This window comes from Vombatus ursinus, unplaced genomic scaffold (genome assembly GCF_900497805.2).
Source record: "Vombatus ursinus unplaced genomic scaffold, bare-nosed wombat genome assembly UNPS02006779.1, whole genome shotgun sequence".
In the NCBI taxonomy this organism is placed as follows: Eukaryota; Metazoa; Chordata; class Mammalia; order Diprotodontia; family Vombatidae; genus Vombatus; species Vombatus ursinus.
Window position 1 is genome coordinate 22,116,607 of NW_020946557.1, and position 22,474 is coordinate 22,139,080.

The following is a 22,474-nucleotide window of genomic DNA, read 5'->3' on the forward strand; positions in this document are numbered from 1 at the left end:
TTAACCCAGGACAAGTCACTTAACCTCTCTATGCCTCAGTCTTCTAAAACATTAGAGGGCTAGATTCAATGACCTTGAAGGTTCTTTCCAGTCTTAAGAATATGATTTTATGACCAAGTATAGTGTCAGGACCACACTGGCTAGAAGCTCTACAAATCTGCCTAGGCCAGGCAATCACTCACTTATAAAGTGAGGCTGGACATAGGATGATGGCATTCCCCTGTAGCTTTGACAAATTTGAATTACTTTGTCTGGAAATGTGGAATATCCTGAAGAAATCAAAAGTAAACAATCATTGTGTTACTAAGGCAAGGAAATGAAATATTGATTCTTTAAAATCTCACAAATATGACCTCCATACCCAACCAAACCTCACAAACCTTCTCTCTTGAAACATTTTCAATAACTAAAATAACCTTTTCATTCAAACCAAAATTGGTTATGTTGTTTTGAGACCTTTGGCTCCAAGGTAGACCAATACTATAATTTACTTCCAGTCTCTAGAGTAATATGTTTGGCTTTGGTGAGGCCGCAGAGCCATTATTTAGCAATAGTGAGACTTTCTCACATTTTGCCCATAAAACCAAAGTAAAATGCTCATTTGAATTAAATTGAAAAAATCCTCATTAAAAAAAAATCCAATTTGAACTGGAAAGACATGAAGGCTTCCAAATCACTTTAATTAAAACCAGTGTTATTGACATAGCTCTCAGAGCACAGAAAGTCTATTCATTTTATCTTTATTGAAATTAACTACTAACATGGTAAAAACAGAATATTTTGCTATTATGCCACACTCTCAAAAAGACTTTCAACAAATTTACTACATCTCTGAAAAAAAAATCAACAAAAGAATTGGTTTTGGAAGTCATGGAGTAAAAATATTTTCATATAAAGGGAAAAGGCTCCACTCTATATTTAATGGTTGTCTGGATTCATGTCTCATCCTCCTCATGTGCCACATGATAGGCATGAAAATGTGTACTCAATGATAGCATATATACTTATACAGAGTTTATTAAGAGGGGCATTGTATATCTGTAATCCCTCTCCATTAAAAATTCTAATTATAGTAAAATTCTAATTTGTGGATGACAAGCCCTGGAAACTTGCAGGCCTACTGAATAAGATCTATGATCATTCAAAAGAATTTGGGCCTAACTATCCAAAAAAGAAAAACCAAGGAGATAAATGATGCCAACTATCCAGGCTACAATCTGCAATTATATGGATAACCAAAGGAGCAATGGTTCTCAGAGCGTGTGTCACACATCCTACAGAACTGCTACTCTCTAACGCACATGCTAATCCTGAGATCTTCCTGCAATGCTGTGGGTCTTTAGACTGGTCCCTTCTGCTGCAACCAGGCTCTCAAGCTCCTGCCCAGTGACCCGGTGCTCCTGATTAGTGAGTATTCAGCACAGCTAGGCACCACCAAACCCACCAGGATGCACTCTGAGCCATCTTCTTGCCATGCCAAAAAATGTACTACATGCTTAGTGAATGCTTGGCAAGTCATTCATTAATACTAAATAATGAAGGGCTCAAAGGATAAAGTCTTACAATGTGTTACCAACTGTGACAAGACTGTCAGATTATATCACAACTACAGGAAACCAAAATGTTTGTAGTACTTCTATCCAAATTAAGCTATGTGGAAATACTTTTTTTTTTAAACCACTCTTTAGCTTCTTTAGAAATATTTAAAAAAAATTCCCACCCTAAATCCTTTTCCAGAATTTTCCTTGTAGCAAAATGGGGAAAATAAAGGTTAAAACCTTCTGAGTAAAGGTAATAAACAAACTTAACTCTTATCTAGATGAAATGATTGCCTCTCTACCCCCTGAAGTGATTGGTGCCATGACCTACCTGGGAACAGTGTCTTCTTTTTTGAAATTCGATGTTAAGATATTGACCAGAGGAAGGAACTCTTAAGGAGGAAGTGGTCCGTTCAGGAAGGAACTGAGTGCTTACTATTTTGGAATGTTAACCCCAAACTGTATTTTAACATATTGTGATCTTTTCCTTGTTCAAGATTCCTATAAATGTTATCTCAAAGTGTCTTGAAGCAGAGAAGACATGGGACATTATGCTAATTTGAATCAATCTGTCTCTCTCTCTCTCATAGACACAGCTTGGATATATAAGAAATAAAATTATTTCTGGAAAACTTGAGTCTAAATCACATAGTATATTATTAGCATTAATTTTTTTTCTTCAACAGCTACATTTTAATTGTTCAGACATCCGATTGCCATTTTATGAGTTTAAGGCATTAAAAATATCTTTTACACAGTGAATTAGTAAATAAGGGGCACATCGTCATTTTCAGCTCTTCCTTCTCCCAAACTCCTAGGGCTTGTAGATAGCAGGGAGAAAAGTTCAAGGATCATCTATCCTGGATGGAAGCTTACAGCTTCAAAGAGTTGAGGAGGCACTCAGCATACTACCAGGTACTTCACAGTGTCTTGATTGTAGACTTGTAGCTAGGTCCAACCTCCTCATTTTATACATGAAGAAACTAAGTCTCAGAGAGGATAAGGAACTTGTCCTACCTCACACTCATAGTGAGTTAGCTGTGCTAACACTCAAGGTTGAGGCACGTTGGGGTACTGGAAAGATCACTAGATTTAGAGAAAAAAGACTGGATCAAATCCTAATTCTGCCACTTACTATCTGTGTGCAACAGTCTCCCATGGCTTCAGTTTCCCCCTTTATTAAAATGAGGGGCTTGAACTACACAGCCTTTCTTTAGGTCCCTTACAACTCTAAATGTTCAAACTTAAGTTCTCTGAATTAAGTCCTGTTATTCCCACTACAACTCCCTGCCTTCTTAGGTATTTAATTACTGTTTAATTTAATTTCAATATTTGGTGTAGAAGATTATTTACTATATTATAACTGCTTAGGGGGAGGGAAGATCGACAAAGTACTGCTGACATGGAATAATTTCTAGGGTCTATAAAATATTTTCTATTAAGAGCCTTTCATTTTAATAGATTTCACAGCTAGATTAGTTGAATTAGATTAGTCTCCTTTTCCCTTCCCTACTCTGCTCCGCCTCTCTATAACACACTTTGCTGTAGGGGATAGATGACTGACATTTTTTCTTCCCTTACATGATAAATAGGTAAGTCACAATTTACAGCATTTACCAAATGGAATCTGATACTGGTGAGAATATCTCAAAAGTACAATAGAAATTGTTAAAATGAAGTGATTCAAGAATTCCTTACCTGGGGCCCTCCTAGCTGTCCCTGTTTTGTGTGTGCCTCAAATAGCCCACCCTATCTAGTTAAGCCCAGCCATGGTTCACTTTATATGTTGGCCATCTTCCTTCCTGACACTTACAACATCTGCCTAATCATGAGCTCTAGAATTGTAATCAAATCAAAACTGCCTTACTACTGGAAATGATGGGTGCATGTACTCCCCAAGGGTTCCACCTGCCAACTCTATGACTTTCCAAACCTAAATACCACCTCCTCTCCCCAATCCCATATGTTGTGTGGTCCCTCTCATTAGAATGTAAACTCCTCTAGAAGTTCAGAAAGGAACACAAGCCAGGCAATAGTGATCCTACTGTTAAAAATTTATTACATCCTTAAAAAAAAAAAAACTCGATGTAATAGATTCATGGTTTCATATACTATGCTCTTTTCTGTTTTAATATATGGAAATGTTCGTGTTTGTTGATATTTGTCAAGTTATAATATTTTTTTTTAAGAAAGAGCAAGTTGCTTGAAGACAGGGATTGGGTCACTTTTGTATTTGTATCCCTGGCATTTAGCACAGTGCTTGGCATACAGTAAGTGCTTAATAAATTCTTTTTTCATTCATTTAATATTCAACTATTTTGAAGTATTGTCAAATCTACTTATATTCTCACAAAAGTCCTAGAAGCCATGGTCTACTTTGAAGCAAAAAGTTAACAGTACGATGCTGCTGCAGTTATATATTATAATATGTCAAAATGCAAACATATCTGATATAAATGAGTAAAGAAATTAAAGGATAAATCTTGTCATACAATATCTTTGATATTAATTGCATTTTTCTTTTCTGGTTACTCATTTACCTGGGAAAATGGAAAGTTTGCAAAGAAATCCCTAATCACAAGTACAATTACAGTATTAATTGCTGTATTTCCTCCTTCTGCCTCATATGAACAGAACAGGAAGACCAAAGCAAATACTGTTTTTGCACAATCACGAATGAAACTCCTGAATATCTCCATTGTACTATGGCAGGGAAAGCTTACATAGAGACTCACATGTATTTACTATACTCCCTCCTTAACATAGGTTCATAAAATATAAATGCCACCCAAATATCTGACTCATTCCCAAATGGTCCAGATCATCTCTGTAACATAGGCAAGGTGTTGGATCTCTCTCTCTCTCTCTCTTTCTCTCTCTCTTTTTTTTTTTTTTTGGCCCGGACCTGTGATGTCATTACTATAGGGAAGGAAACTCCCTCTAACCATGCCATTCAAAAATCATATTTACTTAAAGAACTGCCTGAGATCCTGAAAGGTTAAGTAACCTGCCCAGAATTACAGAGTCGGCATGTCAGGGACTGGCCTTTACTTATAAACAGGTCTTCTAGACTCTAAGATCAGCCCCACTATCCACTATGTCAAAGCTACCTCTCACATCTGTGTATACTAGGCAAGAGTTAAAAATTACCTATATATTGAGGGGATTGAAAGGGGAGGGTGGAAGGGAAAGTTAAGGTCTTGCTCACAAAAAAAAAAAAAAGATCAGACCCCTCCTGCCCAATTTTCCGACCATTTAGTAAGAAATGGTTTCTAAATGGGTGATTTTTATGGTAAGCTGATGTCAACACAAGAGAAATTAAAGATATTTCCCTCACACACACAAACACACACACCTGACATCTGCGATCATCTGGACACTACATCTATTAGAATTAAATTGTGGGGTACACTCATGCCCCTTGGTGCCCCTGGCAAGGTTCAGGAACACAACTACTGATAAGGGCCCCTGGCTCCTCCTTCCAAATAGGGCTGTGTTTCACCTTCATAAAGAAGATAGTATCTTTAGCTTCAGTCCCTCTGCTGACCTACCAAGATATTTGCAAACACCAGGAATCCAGGTCCACAAAAAACGGCAACAATAACAATAAAAATAGCCCAGAGATGGAAGCTTTGTGCACAATCTGGCAGATAGGTTAAACTTCATTTCCCCAAATGGACCTTCCAAATCATATTTCTAGCTTCTCAATCTGGCTTTGAACTTTCTAGCATTTTAAAGAGTAAAGAGAAGAAGTGTTATTTGTTTTGGGATCTTTGGACAGCACAATTGTTTTGTTTTGTTTTGAGGGAGAGGGGAAGCTGAGGAGAGAACTAAAAATGAAAGAGGGTGTTGGCCATCTTTTAAATTTATCATGACAGCATACCAGCACCACGTCAGGAAACTGAATTGCTTCCATTTTAATTGTCTTAAGAAGATTCTGAAGATCATCTGGCAAGATAAGGTACAGGACACTAAGGTCCTTTCTCAAGCTGACTTACCAAGCATTCAAACTCCACTACAGAGAGCACAATTCTGATGGGCTGGCCACATTGTTCGAATGCCAAACATATGTTTGCCTAAAACATATTTTACAGAGAACTCACACAGGGCAAGAGCTCACATGGAAGTCAGAAGAAGCAATACAAGGACATTCTGAAGGTCTCTCTGAAGAACTTTGGAACTGATTATGAGACATGGGAGCCACTGGTACAGGACTGCCCACCATGGCATGCCTGCATCAAAGGAGGTACTATACTCTATGAGCAAAGCAGAATTGCAGTAACTCAAAAGCAACATGAGATGCAGGAATTTAGAGACATCTCCACTCCAAATGTTCATATGGACTACTTGTGCCCAACCTGTGGTAGAGCCTTCTGAGTTCATATTGGTCTGATCAGCCACAGTCTGACACACTGCACCTTGACCCTAACCTACTGATGTCATTTTGGTCCTCTTTGAGAGTGAAGGACAACAACCAACCAACACTTTACAGAAGTATAATGTACTCACGCTGTTCAAATACGAGACCCCTCCTTCTATATGTGTTCCCAGAAGTAAGGTACCAATACTTTCATATGTGGTTGTTATCTATACGGCTATAACTCTGGGACAGTTTAGAAAGGGGCTTCCTGGCTTAAGAAGGCAAGGGTAGGTGCGTGTGCACACGCATGCGCACATGCGCGCGCACACACACACACACACACAGAAAGAGGAAAATTTTAAGTTCACTATCTGATCACAGCCTAAATACATTACGTTAAGTATTAACTTTCCCAAACCAGGCTGCAAACTTTAAAGCTCATTGTTCAGTAAACAGGTTAATACTCACTCCAGCTATTTGTTGAGCTCTCCATATATTGGGGTATCTTGTATCTAGGGAATCCTTCAGCAGAGAAATACAAGGACATGAAAAAGGAGCTCCCATGACACCCTAGAGTTGGAAGGGAACTTAGAGTTCATCTAGTCCAACCTATTCTTTCCACAAAGGTACCAAGTACCTTAATTTCAGTTTGAATATTTTACTGAAAGGCACCTACCTGGGTTGTCTTTCAGGTTCCGCTACAAGTAACCTGTGTGACCTTGGGCACACAACCTTTCTGACCCTCAGCTTCTTGACCTGTAAAATGACAGGCACTAGATGGATTGTAAAGGTCCTCTCCAGCTCTAAAAGCCTGTGTTCCTACAAAAAACACAGGGCCTCTGCAATCAAAATAGATTTAGTCATAAAGTAAGTAGAGATTAAAAACAATTAAAAGCAGACAAGATGAGAAGAATTCAACAAGGGATGGATAGCTATGCAGTCTCCATACCCAAGACACTAGGAATAAGACTTCTTATTGGCTGGATAATGTAGATAAATGGGCAGTGAAGTGGGTGGTTCAGTGGATAGAGCACCAGACCTGGAGTCAGGAAGACTCACCTTCCTGAGTTCAAATCTGGCTTTAGACACTTACTAGTTGTATGACCCTGGGCAAGTCACTTAAACCAATTTGCCTCAGTGTCCTCATCTGTAAAATGAGCTAGAGAAAATGGCAAACCACTTCAGTATCTTTGCCAAGAAAACCTCAAATGAGGTCATAAAGAGTCAGACACAACTGAAAATGACTAAAGAACATTAACAACAACAGAGGAGGTAAGTCTGGCACTGTAGGCTGAAACCAGATTCTTCAGAACTATGGAGAACTGGAATTTATCCTGAAGGTAAGTGAAAGCACTTGCTGTTTTTAAGAAGAAAGCTAATACTCCCAAGTAGTTATTAATTTATGTTGGTGTATTCTTATCTTACATCTTTTTGTTTGTTTGTCTTTTAAAGCATTATACCATGCCAAACACTCTTGAAAAGATCTATTTGAAATTATTTCAAAATAATTCTATCGCAGCAATTCTGAAGTCTACATTTCTCTTGTTTTCACTTCCACCACAGCTGCCTTCTCACTGAAGATGCATCTGTCCCTGCAGCCAGGATCCTCTTCCCACTGGTGAGTTCCTGCTGAGACCTTTGGTTTAAGGAAGTACCCAAGACAGCCACAGCAGCTCACTTCTCTTCCCACTGACTGCCAGCTGGGCTCATATTTCACTCTCCTTTTCAGCTCTCTTTTATATAACTTCCTGTATTAGAATATAAGCTCCTAGAGGGCAGGGACAGTTTTTCTTTTTGTTTTATTTATATTCTCAGTGCTTAGTACAGTGCCTAGCACATAGTAAGCACTTAATAAATGTGTACATGGTTTCTCTCTCTTCTTCCTTTTCTATCTATCATCTATTAGAAATTCATTTAAGGGGAAAAAATCTCTACCTGGCATTGTCTCCTTTACAAAAGATTGCATCTTAATATTCAAGTATAAGACAATATAATACAATGAATTTTTTCAGTCAAGTTCATTAGCACAAGAATTTGGATATACAATCAATGGACAGTATAGGACAAGAAGCCATATAACATTTCACGCAAACAGACAAACAAAAAATTTTTCTATTCAAGGATCTGTCATTACAAGACCTTAACTTTGGTATTCTGGTCAAGAGAGAAATAGAGATGCACATTTAGTAACTGTAGTAAAAACATTAATTATAGAGCATGTTGGTCAAATTACATGTTTCTAGATTACCTATAAATAGCCCAAGATCCTTACAACTTTCAGTTCCCCACTTACCTTTCCTTATCCAACTGGATTCAGTTTACTCATATACAAAACCAAAAATGAAGGGGGAAGGGGAGGAGATAAATGGCAGTTCTTCCTAAACACAATGAAGTTCTATGCAAATGAAAAATTTTGGAATTAAGCTGAGTGTAACTAAACTCCTGCAAGACACACTTTCTATTTCTTACCATTGCCCCATCTCATGTAGTGCACTGTCACAACCCCAACAAGGAACATCACATCCCATTCTCAGGGAATCACCACCCCAAAATAAACAGTAGAGCTGATGACTATCTGGCCCTAGGAAGTCTCCTGTATGTAATATTATACTTCAATATTTCCCTGAGTGGTAATTTTGCTGCTAATTTTTTTTATTTTATTTTTAATGGTAATTTTTATTTATTTTTTTTGTTTTCAACATTTACTTCCACAAGATTTTGAGTTCCAAACTTTCACCCCATCTCACCCTTCCTCCCGCCCCAAGATGGCATGCATTCTAAATACCCTTTCCCCTAGTCTGCCTTCCCTTCTATCTCTCCCCCCCTTCTCTTATCCCCTCCCCCTTCAGTTTTCCTGTAGGGCAGGATGGATTTCTGTACCCCATTTCTTGTATTTCTTATTTCCCAGTTGCATGTGAAAACTTTTTTTTTAAACATGTGTTTTTAAAACTTTGGGTTCCAAATTTTCTTCCTTCCTCCCTCCCCACCTACCCTCATTGATAAGGCAAGCAACTAAATATAGGTTATATATGTGCAGTTATGCAAAACACTTCCATAGTAGACATGCTGTGAAAAACTAATTCTATTTCCCTTAATCCTATACCGCCCACCTTATTCTATTCTTTCTTTTGACCCTGTCCCTCCTCAGAAGTATTTGGTTCTGATTACTCCCTTTCCCAATCTGCCCTCCTCTCTATCATTCCCCTACTCTCTTGTCCCCTTCCCCCTCTATTTTCCTGTAGGGTAAGACAGATTTCCACACCCAATTGAGTGTGTATGTTATTCCCTCCGTAAGTCAAATCCTATGAGAATAAGATTCACTCATTCCCTCTCACTTTCCCCCATTTCCCCTCCACTGTAAGAGCCTTTTGTTTTCTGGTTTGTTTTTTTTTTTGTGGGATAATTTACCCCATTCTACCTCTCCCTTTCTCCTTCTCCTAGTATATTCCTCTCTCACCCCTTAATTTTATTCTCCAGATATAACCCCTTCATTCTCAACTCACCCTGTGCCCTCTATCTATCTATCTATATCTATATATACATACATATAATTTTTCCTCCTCCAACTACCCTAATACTGACAAAGGTCTCATGAGTTACAAATATCATCTTTCCATGCAGGAATGTAAACAGTTCAACCTTAATGAGTCTCTTATGATTTTCTCTTTCCTGTTTACCTCTTCATGTTCTACTTGAGTGGTAATTTTGAGAAGGTGGGCACTCCCTCCACTAACAGCTATATGGCCCTCCAATTTTAAAATATAATCATTAAGAGTTGCTAAGGATGAAGAATTCACCCACCTAGGTTACAAAATTGGCAATAAGCCTCTTCAGCTCATCTAGGCTGATACTCAGCAGCAGATATAATGTCTGTCTGTCCCCAAGCCCACACTGAAAGTCTTTCCAGCTTGATTGAATCTGCCAGAGCTTGTGGGCAGTCTTGGAGAACCAAGGGTCACCTCCAAGCTGGGATGAGGCATCAGAGTAGGACTTTGGTAGAATGCAACATTATTAACAAATTTCAACAATGGGAAAGAAACTCCATCTTTACATAAATTGATACAACTACTTTAAGGTCACCCCCTCAATCCATAATCACTTTTTTTGAAAGGAGAAGTGTTTATGTAATATGAATTATTATTAATATTAAATGTGCTAGGGGAAAAAAATCTAGATGACATACCTAGGCCAGGTAGGTTTACATAGCCGCTGTCAAATCAGACCACCCTGAACATTTCTGGTGGATTGATTTCCCCAAGTTTCATCTTTAAAACCTGCCTCCACATCAGGCACATGAGCTTCAATTTCACTGATTCTATGAATTTAACAAATTTTCTACTGAATATGTACTTAAACGATTACATTTTGGTCTGATTCAGCTAGGATCCCTACATTCTGAAAATACATGATGAATTCTACTATGCTTATCACTAACATGAATCAGAAATACAGACATGTTTAAAAGAAGGATGGAAAATCATATATAGTACATGTAAGAGTAACATGAGGGTTTGGCAGAATGTTAGCAAAGCTTTTCCTCTCTCTTGCCCCACCTCAGGTAATTCTAGGGGCTTACTGCATTGTTTCCAGGCAAATTGCACAGTCAAATGATAGTCACTGAGGGACATAACAGGAGTTGATGAAAAGGCAAAGAGAAGGATAAGTGTTTATCCCTGGCCTCAAAAAAAGACTCAGTGGGAGGTGATGACCTCCCAGAAGGCACACTGCCAGCACCCTGAGACACAGAATTTAGTTGTTCTAACTCAGCTAAGCATAAGAGGGGGCCCCTTTGGCTGAGTCGAGAAAATTTTATCACTGCCTGAGCAAACCTTCTTTGTAGTCTCACAGCTAGGTAAGGATGTGAGGCTGATTAACTAGGAAGTAGGGAAACAAGCATTTATTAAGTGCCTACTATGTGTCAGGCACTGTGCTCAGCACTTTATAAACCATATTTCATTTGATCTTTACAGCAACCCTGGGAGGTAGGTGTTACTATTATCATCATTCCCAATTTACAGTTAAAAAAAATGGCAAACAGAGGTTAAGTGACTTGCCCAAAGTCACATAGCTAAAAAATGTTTGATGCCGCACTTGAACTCCAGGTCTTCCTGATTCTCGTTTCCTCTAGGGAGGCATTGTGGTAACTAGAATACAGGCATTTCGGGATGGAAGGAGGTGATTACTCTAAAAATACACTTCCTCCTATGGGACAGAGATTCAATGCATGAAAGCCAAGAAGCCAGAGTAAGATCAATAGCAGCATCAGGGCAAAGATTCATCAGAAGGGTTGGAACATTATCATTAAGAGAGATTATAGGGGGCAGCTAGGTGGCACAGTGGATAGCGCTCAGGCTTTGGAGTCAGGAGGACCCAAGTTCAAATACGACCTCAGACACTTGACACTTACTAGCTATGTGAACCTGTGTGAACTTAACCCCAATTGCCTCACTTAAAAAAAAACAAAAAAAAACAAAAAGAGAGAGAGATTATAGAATCATGCAAAGGATCTCTAAATAGACCATCCCTTCCTTGGCCATGACAGTTAGAAAAACTGTATTTATTTGAATGGGGGAAGGGAAGAAAGTTAGAATGCTTGACATTTCTATCCCAATTAAATACTTCGTTACTGATTTACAGTGTCTACCTAGTCTATTAGTAGAGTAGGTACTACATGGGGGGCCCAAAGCATATATTATCCCCCACCTTGAATTCAAGCAACCTCTGATTACAAAATTAAGTAGGATATGGGGTACATACATTATTTAAACAATTTACTGTTCTTGTCTTTACAGAGTACCTACTCAGTTTGGGAATACAATAAGAATAGGAAAACTAGGCATTGGTATCCCTGGAAGCAAGAAATGGTAGGGCAGTGCTTAATTTAAGAAAAGATTATTTTCCTAAAGGTCATTTGTAATTTAATTGTTTAGTTGGTGAAATTCAGAATGCATTTTCCTAGAGATCAAACAAGCACTTCTCTTCCTTTCAAAAGTCAGCCAGGATTATGATGAAGAAAAGGGGGCAGAAATGAGACAAAGAATCAATTGATATTAAATTTTATCTTAGGAACTGTAGATGGAAGGAAAACTGATTATATTATGGCTTTTGGTATGGAGTACTGGGTAAAGTGCACAATCAAACTTTCAAAAGCACAATGTAAAATCACAGGACCATAGATTCAGAGCAGGAAGGGCCTTTGGAGGCTATACAGCTCAACCCCCTCATTTCACAGATGAGGACCTGACATATTACATAACTTACCTAAGGTCATCCTGGGAGTACCAGAGACTGAAAAAAAGCCAAGTCCTCCAAATTCTTTCTACCATACTAACCTTCCTCTACAGACCAAGTAGAAATTCATATTTTACTAAAGATTTACAATCACATCATCAAACCTAGCTGATTTACTCATGGTTGTTGTTGAATTGAAAAAGCAGTGGCGAAGTCCATAAGAGAAACATTTTGTAACGATAACAACGGAAGTAGATTACACATCAGAAGTCACTTCACACTAGGTTTTAACCTCAAGGTTCAAACATGCAAAGCCTGGTAAAATGTGAGTACTTTTGTCAGATTTGGCACAGATCTCAACCATTTACTACAATATATACCGCCACAAGTAGACTGAAAGAAAAGACACTGATAAAATGATTCTAAGTCAAGGGTGCTTCACCTTTTTGGGTATGATGTAGAGGGAGGGGCAGCACGGGCAGCACTAATCTCTAGTCATCCTGATCTATATCTTGCCATGGGACCCAGCTGGCTCCAGAGGAAAAAGTGAGGCTGGTGATTTTGCACAGCCCTCCCTTACTTAAACCCAATTCACCTGTAATTCATGGGATCCCCTTCCTGATGTCAAGGTCCTCTTCAAGAATGAAGGACAAACAACAACCACAACTATGGAAGTCTAGCAAAGCATATTGTTGTTGTTGTTTTAAATAACTGAAGGCAATACTAAATTTCAGTTAAAGGTGTAAGAAGAATAGAAAAGGATGAGGCTAGGCTGTGAAGGGCTTTGAATGCCAAACAGAGTATTTTATATTTGATCCTAGAGGTGATACAGGAAGCCATTGAAGTTTATTGAGTAGGGGGAGTGACATGGTCAGACTTGCACTTTATAGCATCACTTTGCCAGCTGAGTGGAGAATGGACTGGAGCTAAAAGACTTGTGGCGATTCTTAAGATATAGTGGCTATTGCAGTTTTGAACACACCATAGCATAGTTACGAGGAGAGGATGCTTTCCATTTTTTCTTTTCTAGTGCAATTTTCAATGAGATCCAAACTCTGCTTGCATTTTTTGAATGAGTAAGAACCTCAGGCATATGCCTTTCAAATATGAAGATTTCTAAAATTTACAAAGAAAAGGAAAATATTTGGCAGGAAAGAAGATGGAAAAATTTCTAGTGAAAACTTTCCTTATCTTTTTTTTCCTTTCTACACTCTCGACTCCTCCCTTTATATGTGCCAGTCTCCTTACTCTCCATGGTCATTTGTCTTCTTAATAATGTGTACATGCCAAAGAAAATCAGTTTCTATCTGCCTACTTCCAGGGTCACTGGCTTCTATAGTATCTTCAAGCAATGTAAAATAAGGGTTGCCAATCTCTTTTGGCCCTTATTCCCTTTAGCTTCTAGTAAACCTTTCCATGCTCCCCTATTGAATATGAAAGGAAATAAATCTAGTTTGTTTTCCATGGGTACATAATAAAATAAGGGATTAATTTTCATAAAGGAAACTTTATTCAGTGCATAACAACATTCTTTTTCACTAACACTATTGTCATACTTTTGAATAGTTTGATAAGAGAAGTTATTTACCAAATATCCTTCCATATTCCCTTAGCAAGCTTCTCATACACTAAATTAGCAACCCCTGCACAGGGAGCAAGCATCTATATCAGAGTTGTCACTGAATACTCCAAAGTATGGCCTGAGCTAGATTAAAATGTAATTGGGAAATACATAACAAAACAAATAAAAATATAATTGAACATAGATAATGTTAATATGTGATTTTCTAAATCAATATATAGCATGCAAGGATAATTACGTAAGGCTTATGTGTGCCCCCAACCCTCAACCCAATCATTTCTAGTTGAGTTTGACACCATTGCTTTACATCACCACTCAGTCTCCCATTCTCAAAGTCTCAAATATTTCCATCACGGTCAATTTAAAACCTTTGCCTTTCTTTGTATCTCTAATGTTTAGCACAGTGCTTGAAAAATAATAGGCACCTGAATGCTTGTTGATTTGACTTGAATTTACAGAATTATGATTAGTCTAATACTTAGCAGTTGGCATAAAGGAAAAAAAATTTAAATGACTTCCAATATTCTTCTTTTTAGTCCAAAGCTGGAAAATGTTATCACTTAACCCAAATTTACCAGGTCTATTCAGAAGCTTTTTTTAAAAAAATGAGAGTAATTGGCCAGATTTTAAATTATATTCACAGTAATAGATTGTTGATTGGAATTGGTTGAATCTGCGCAGCACCCCTTAATGATTTCCTTTTTGATTAATTAGTACTGTTCCTACTGTATATTAGCCCCAGAGAATTTGTATATTGATAAGCAAAAACAGTGCTTAAGTAACGAATGCTAAATGGTACTACCACAATAATCCTGGAAAAATTGAATATAAGGAGGGTTAGTTTGCTCGGAGAGCTTGAAAAAAATTCACTACCAACTTTAAAAAAATTAAGATTTTTTTATGGACACCATAAATAAACTGGGGGGGAAACAAAAATAGAGAAATATATAGCAGTTAAGAATGTAATCTGTATTAAGGAGGGCAGAAGAATAAAAAATATATAACACAATGGTTTCCATGAAAATAACAGGTGAACAAATATATAAAACTGAAAAGACTTGAGGTATTACAGTATTCATTGAGAAAATATGCTCTTATAGAAGAAAAAGTTAATACATTTGGACATAAAAATAATATAAATAAAACTTATTTACATAGCTTCTGATAGAAAAAGTAGTTTCCTTCTGGAATACCTGTTCATGTATATGTCAATCACAACTCAAAGAACTAATCTTATTTTTAGACATCAAAAAATTTGCTCATATAAGAGTAAATTCTAAAAACAAGACATTCATAGAAAGAGCTCCAGAATCTGGTACTCAGTGAAGAAAGTTTGATAACTAATAGAATAAGCATAAAAAAAGTTTTGGATAACAGTGTATGGTAAAAACCTTGACAATGAAGTCTTTAAAAAAACAGTCAAGCTGGGCAGCTAGGTGGTATAGTAGATGGAGTGACAGGCTCTGGAGTCAGGAGGACCCAAGTTCCAATCCAATCTCAGACAATAACTAACTGTGTGACCCTAGACAAGTCACTTAATTCCAATTGACTCCAAAAAACAACAACAACAACAAAAACCCAACAACAAAAAAAACCCCAAACACCATCTTACAACAGAATTGCAGAGGCAATATTCAAACCCAATACCTAGTGATCAATAAGCCTTCTTCTAAAATATTAAATCAAATAACTAATTATAATTCTTTTTGCCCCAAGCAAAAATGTGAAACAAGCTGAGTTTACCTCCAGCACTTCCTAAAACAGCACCTCCTCCCTATTTTTCAGCAAAACCAACCTCTTCAAGACCAGGGAAACAAAAGTTACTTAGGGCATCCCCTCCCCAATTAGTGCCCCTAGGATAACCCCTCGACTCCCATGAAAGACTCAACAATTCTCTCAACTTTTAAAGCAGACCTCAGTACATTAAATCCACCCACAAAAACTGGGTAAAGACCAAGATATCCCCCTAAGGTCCTACATCCAAATCACCAGATAACTTTAAGTACCTTTTAAGATTAGTTTATGGGAGACAATAATCTAAGAAAGTGGAATGACTTTAAAGAAGGGGATTTCAGATGAGATAAGAAAAGGAGGCAGCAAAAAGTCAGAGCAACTGGAGAGTTATTAGGCAAGCAATGACTCTCTCTTCTTTCCCCCATAATCTGACCCCTTCTTACTTCTTCAGTCTTCTTACCCTCCACATAATTCAGTGACATTAGTCTCCTGGATGTTTGTTCCTTGCACAAGACATCTATTACCCAAATCCATGGCTGTGCTCCATGCCTGGAATGCTCTACCTCTCCATCTGCCTCCTGTTTTTCCTGTTTTTCTTCAGTACAGCTCAAGTACAGCTCAAATCCCACCCTCAGCAAGAAGCCTTTCACAGTCCCCACTTAAGTTATCCAATATTTAAAGGCTCTTGCTTGTTTGCATGCAGTCTCCTCAATTAGATAGTGAACTCCCTGAGGGCAGAGACTTTTTTTCTTTCAGGTTATACTCAATACATAGCTTAGTGCCTGGAGTACCTGGTGTTAGATAAATGTTTGTAGACTTGATTTGAATGGGCCAATAGTAAGCGCTGGAAAAATGCTGGTTGACTTGATTTGACTTTACACAAAAGTGTACAACTGTCCCCTAGATTCTCTTTCTCCTCAGGCTATTGCCTATAACGTGAGGAATGCTTTTGGTTGCTCAAAAATGTAGGTTCTCCCTCCCTCCAAGGTGCACAATGTAACTTCTCCACACCATCTTATCCTGGGGGTTCTGTTCAAGTCTTCTCACAAATCCTTCACTGTGGGGGTCTACCCATCTAGCTGGGGGCCTCTCTGTAGGAAGGCAAAGAAGCCAAGTTAAAAACCTGGTATGAGAAACGTCCACAAAGGGAAGTATAGCCTTGAGGCAAGGACACATCCTGGAACCACCCCCTTACTAAAAATCATTCCAGAATGTGCTGACCTTGCACAATTCTGGAAGCATTTCAGCTGTCATGTGAGACCAGGTTATGGAAGTGATGGCATTTCTGAGGCAGGCTGCTTACTGCTAAACAAATACCTACACTTGTTCTTAAAAGAAACAGTGAGCTACACTTTCTAGACAATCCTTGCACTCCCTCTCTCAGAAAATTCCAATTCTGTTTTAAAAGACTAAAAAATTAACATATTAATCATTTAAAAGCAACAATTCCAGAGCACTCGAATGCTTACAAAGCATTTTCTACACAACTACAAAACCTAGGCAGCACTTAAGTTCTTTGATCCCCATTTTACAGGGGAGGAAACTGAGGCACTCAAGATGGTTTAAAGGCATAGCCAAGGTCACAAAGCTAGCAAGAAAAATAGTATTTGACTCCAGTTCTCCTTACTCCAAGTCTCAGCACTCTTTCTACCCTACATCCATTTCTCTTGGCCTAGAAAAAGTAGAGGCTGAATGGAAAACTTTTTGTGGTGTCAATGTCTGGGGAGAAAAAGTTTGAACACAGGCTAAAATCTTAATCAAAAGCCCAACAAACCCAGTATTCCTCTAATGTCATCCCCCCTAAATTTATTAAGTTTAAAATTCAAGTGTAGGTTATTTTTTGTTTTATTTTATATATTTTATATCAGACAGAATTCCTCTGAGGTCAAGGCAGACAGGGCTATAGGGATTAGGGTTGTTTTGTTGTTATTGTTTGGAGGAATGTTTTATTAAGCATTCAGGAGGTAACATTCTAATACATTGCCAAGGGTACCTGCGTAGCCATTTGTTTTTGCAGGCTTTGGAGCAAATTCCTTACCTACTGGGCCAATGTTTACAATAAATACCTAATGGAGGAGGTGTCAACGTTCAGCTCAGTAAGGTCTCTAGGAGAAAAGAGAAATAAATAGAAAGGCCCAGGGAAAAGAGAACAAAGTACATAGATAGTAGGAAAAGGTACTATGTGCACCCCAGTGATCTTATAGTCCAGTTGTCCTCTGGGCCTATAAAATCATTTAATATTAACTTCATCACACTTGGGTGGCCTGATAATTGAAACTTTTTTTTTTTTTTTAAGGAGCATACACACAGAGACAGAAGAAAAAAAAACGACACACACAACTAAATGTATAAATAGAATGTAGCAGAATATACAACACACAGCCACAGGCCAGTATCTTTGGCTTTTTACCTGAAAGGCTTGCTTTTAGTAAGAAGAGAAACTATACTGATCTAATAATAACGAGTTGTACAACAGCGTCCCTTTCCTCTTGGCAGACCTTTCAGCCAACAGTAAGTACCCATGCCCTTCCCCTCCTGCCCATTCAAGCATAAGAAGTATCTCCAACCTGGTCATTTAATCTCCCCACACTGACACAAATGCACCTGCTACAATTCCCAGTCCTCCTGCATCTTCAGTAGGCATCCCTTAGGACACTGCCAACTCGGATTTGAATACGGCCAGAAACCCAGAAAAGCTGTGTGCCAAGCATTCATTTCTGCAGCTGCTGGGGGCGCTCCCCTCCGATGACTTTCTTTCCTGATCAGTTTCCCTGCCACTACTTTCTTGGAGCAGGTGGGAGGTTTCGGTTTAGTTGTGTAGGTTATCCATTCTCCCCGCACCTGGAGCACTCACCTTGTCAGGGCGGCTTCTTCCCCCTGCTTGGCATTATTCCCAACCAGGGCACCATCCTTGCTGCTGGGATGGTAGGCAGTCAACACAACTCCCTGAGAGCCAGAGAGCCAGTTCATGGTGACAGAAGAAGCATAATTTCTAGGGACACTTGGGGAGAGAGAGACCAGGAGCTAAGTTCCTGTCTCGCCTGGCGACTCAGCTCATTAGCACGAGATGGCCCCTCCCACCCCGAGGGTAGCATTTGAAACAGTGTCATGGAGGAGGAGCTACCCCGGTTAAATGCTTCCTGTCTCTCCAATTAGAGGCCGTGACTCCAGTATTGTTCTTTTTACCCAGGGCACTTCCAGCTCTAGTGATCTCAGCTGGGGTGGGAGTTTTTACACGCACTACATTTCTGTCCGAATAGTGTCCACAGATAATCAGTAAGAGTGTACGAATAGCCTCTCACTCAAACACAAAGCGAATCTTCAGCACAGTCCCTTTCTTCCAATTCCTGTTTCCATCTGATTATTTCTGTTACTTCATGTAACTTGAGTAAGAGCTTTTCTTAACCCATTTGGTGCCAGCTCTTAAGACTTCTTGCTAGGAAAATAACAGCACGGGAAAAATAGATTAACCTGTAGCAAAAAACAATACAAAAAAGCTGACTTTTTTTTTTTAAGCGGGGGTAGGGGCCGTTGTGTGTTTCATCGAGTTCAAACTACCTATCATTAAGTGATCCTGACTCCATGTATCTTCGTCCACACAGTTACACAGCTTTATATCAAAGTGTAGCAGCATTTCCTACTGCCCTACCTGTCTAATGCACAAGAAATAACTTTAGTAAATTAAAAAAGGAGGGGCTGGGCAGGGGTTGAATGAAAAACACATTCTTGGATTAAAACACCCTCAGAATATCAAGTCACAAGAGTTCAAAATTCTATCCCCCTTAGAAAATTCAACTCAACCCACAATAAACAAACATTTATTTAAGCATTTCCTATAGCTAATGCATACTCCAATAATATGTTTAACAATCCGGATTTCAAGATGTATTTGTTAAATTCAGACCTTGAAAAACAGCTAAATTACCAAACACCTTAACAATTTATAACTTCTAAACTTTAAACTTTTCAATATTACCATCCCATAAGTGTACTCTTTACCGCCTTCCTACACTTAAAACACAAGAAACAAGTGGTTTTGATCCCTTTCTAAATTCTGTAAACCTTAACTTTTTTTTTTTTTTTTTTTGCAAAAGAGGAGAAATATGTACCCCTCCTTTATTGCTGCAGGAGATGTCACAAAGTAAGCTATAAGCATTTGGTGGTTTTCCCAAGCAAAATAGTTGAGAATATGTAACACAGGAGCATTCTTAGTCTCAATGTAGCTATCAAGTAATACTTTCAGCTAGACAAAATCAAATATATGTGGGTATATAAATATATACATACATAATAGATATACATACACATATATATAAATATACATACACATATATATATAAATATCCAGGTCCATCTACTCTACCTACGTGCTCCTGTGAGTAGATTGCTTTTGTTTCTCTGTCAATATTGATTTCTAAAACCTCTTCACTCACAAAGGCATAACCCTAGCTCTAGCTTTCATCAGCTCTTAACTAGACATCTCTTGGATGTCCTCTTAATCAGTTTCCTTGGGTGCAGTATCTCCCTTCTCCAATCCCTCCTTTACACAGCTGCCAAGAAATTTTTCCTAAGGTGCTCTCCTGGTAGTAAGCCTTGGGTTGCTCCCCATTGACTTCAAGATAAAATATGAATTTCTTTGTGTGACATATAAAGTCTTTCCCAATCTGGTTCCCACTAACCTTTCCAACTTTGTTGTATACTATTCCTCTTCACAACACTATGTCATATAGCTCAAATGGACTACCACACACCAAATGTAATACTTCATCTTTCAAGCTACCTGTCCTTTCCCTCCTCCCCCCAGGCTTAGCAGGTAACCCATCTCATCTTTACATCTAGAAGCCTTCTCAAGATTCAACTTAGGTGTTACCTCTTCCAGAAAGTCTTCCCTAATTTCCTCTTCATGTACTCAGTGCTCAATTTTCCTTGAATTATGCTTATTTATTTACAGACTGTATTTGCATCAAAAAGTACACATTAACTTTACAAATACAACTTAACGTATTTTTGTGAAAATGGATAGACCTAAATAATTGAAGAATTATTCATTGTTCATGGGTAGGCTAAGCCAACATGACACAATAGTAATAATAATAGTGATATTTACCCTACAGGAAAATAGGGGGGAAAGGGAATAGGGAAGAGAGCAGGGGGATGATAGAGGGGAGGGCAGATTGGGAGAAGGGGGTAATCAGAAGCAAACACTTCTGAGGAGGGACAGGGTCAAAAGAAAGAATAGAATAAATGGGGGCAGAATAGGATTAAGGGAAATAGAGTTAGTTTTTCACAACATGACTACTATGGAAGTGTTTTGCATAACTGCACATAACCTGTATTGAGTTGCTTGCCTTTTCAATGGGGGGGGGGGGGAGGAAGGAAGAAAATTTGGAACCGAAAGTTTTAAAAACACATATTTAAGAAAAATGTTTTCACATGCAACTGGGAAATAAGAAATATAGGAAATGGGGTACAGAAATCTATCCTGCCCTACAGGAAAATAGAAGGGGAAGGGGATAAGAGAAGGCGGGGGAGAGACAGAAGGGAAGGCAGACTAGGGGAAGTGGTATTCAGAATGCATGCCATCTTGGGGTGGGGGGAGGGGTGAGATGGGGTGAAAATTTGGAGCTCAAAATCTTGTGGAAGTGAATGTTGAAAACTAAAAATAAATAAATTTAAAAAAATAAAAAATAATAAAAATGATACTAAAATTAATTTATTTTATTCATGGTATACTAATCAACTACCAAAGAATTACTTGACAGATCTAGGAAAAATAATGCTAGAATTCATATGGAGGAACTAAAAGCCAAGAATCACAGGGAAATAATGATACAAAGCGGGAAGAAAGGATCCCTAGCACTACTAGATCTCAAACTATATACAAAATAGTAAACATCAAAAGTCACTTGGTGCTGAAAAAAAAATGAATTGGTACTGGTGAAGAAATAGGGAGGTCAATCAGTGGAACAGATTAGGTACACAACATACAGAAGCAAATTAATTCAGTAACCCAAAGTCCCCAGTTACTGGAGGAAAGGAATCATTATTTGATAAAAATGTAATGGGGGGTTGGTGCATACCTAGATGGCTTAAAATGGTACTAGTCACATGGAAAATGTGGTAGACATCATATGGCTAGTAAGCCAGTCAGAGGCAAGACTTGAACCCTAGGCCCTCCTGAGTAAATGACACCCTATCTACCTACTAGTGGGGCTGCCTCTCAGATAGCAAGTGCCTAGTAAATGTTGACTGAATTGGATTTCCTACCTCTAAAAAGGGTTTATCTTCTAAAATGTAGTTGCTCTTAATAAGCTGATCCATTTTACAAGTAGACAATATTATTGTATACTCTTCTCCCACCTCTAAGAAACAAATTCTGGCAACCTCATGTCCCTGAAGGTGTTAAAAGGTTCCTATTGCTGATTATATGCCAAAAATTCCTGTTGTGAAACATCTTTAAAAGTAATTATGAACTTAAGACAGTTAAAATTTTTTTCCATTCATTCACAGTAAGCAGAGCAGATACTAAGTGACACAGGAAGGAAGGAAAAGCCTCTGTTTTAAACAAACTGTTTTTAAACAAACAGCTTTAGAAGGTTCTAAAGCTACTGATATTTTGCAAAGTTGCATTCAAAAATAAATACATGAACAAATGTCTCCACTGCAATGCTAGTCTCAAAGAGTGGATTGTTTCTGACATTTTGATTTAGTAGTGTATTAAGTAATATACAGTTTTATTACAGAATAGTTATTGAGCTTGGGGGTTATACAAGAATTGCAACATTTTTCACAAGTGATTTCTTTTACTTTCAAAAATAATCAGTTTAGGGGGGGAAACTACATAGAACTTCAGATTTCCATCAATAAGAGATTTAATTAATGAAGGAAGCAAAAGAAAACACCTTTCATCATAAATATAACTGTATAAGCTGTCCTCAAGTTTAATTTATATACTGAAAATGGTTTGTTTCATGGCTGAGAAATTAAACCAAAAATAATATTAAGTTACGTTCATTTCACTACATTCAC

At 38.1% G+C, this 22,474-nt stretch overlaps 1 protein-coding gene across 1 annotated transcript in view; it reads right to left on the bottom strand.

The window, feature by feature from the left end:
• The window catches only part of ARHGAP18 (Rho GTPase activating protein 18), a 168,115-nt gene extending 149,589 nt beyond the window's left edge, over positions 1 to 18,526 (bottom strand). Inside the window, exon 1 of the mRNA XM_027848567.1 lies at positions 18,300 to 18,526. Coding sequence (XP_027704368.1) covers positions 18,300 to 18,415 — 116 coding nt within the window. The 5' untranslated portion in view covers positions 18,416 to 18,526. The remainder of the gene's footprint in view (positions 1 to 18,299) is intronic.
• Between the last annotated feature and the right edge of the window lie 3,948 nt (positions 18,527 to 22,474).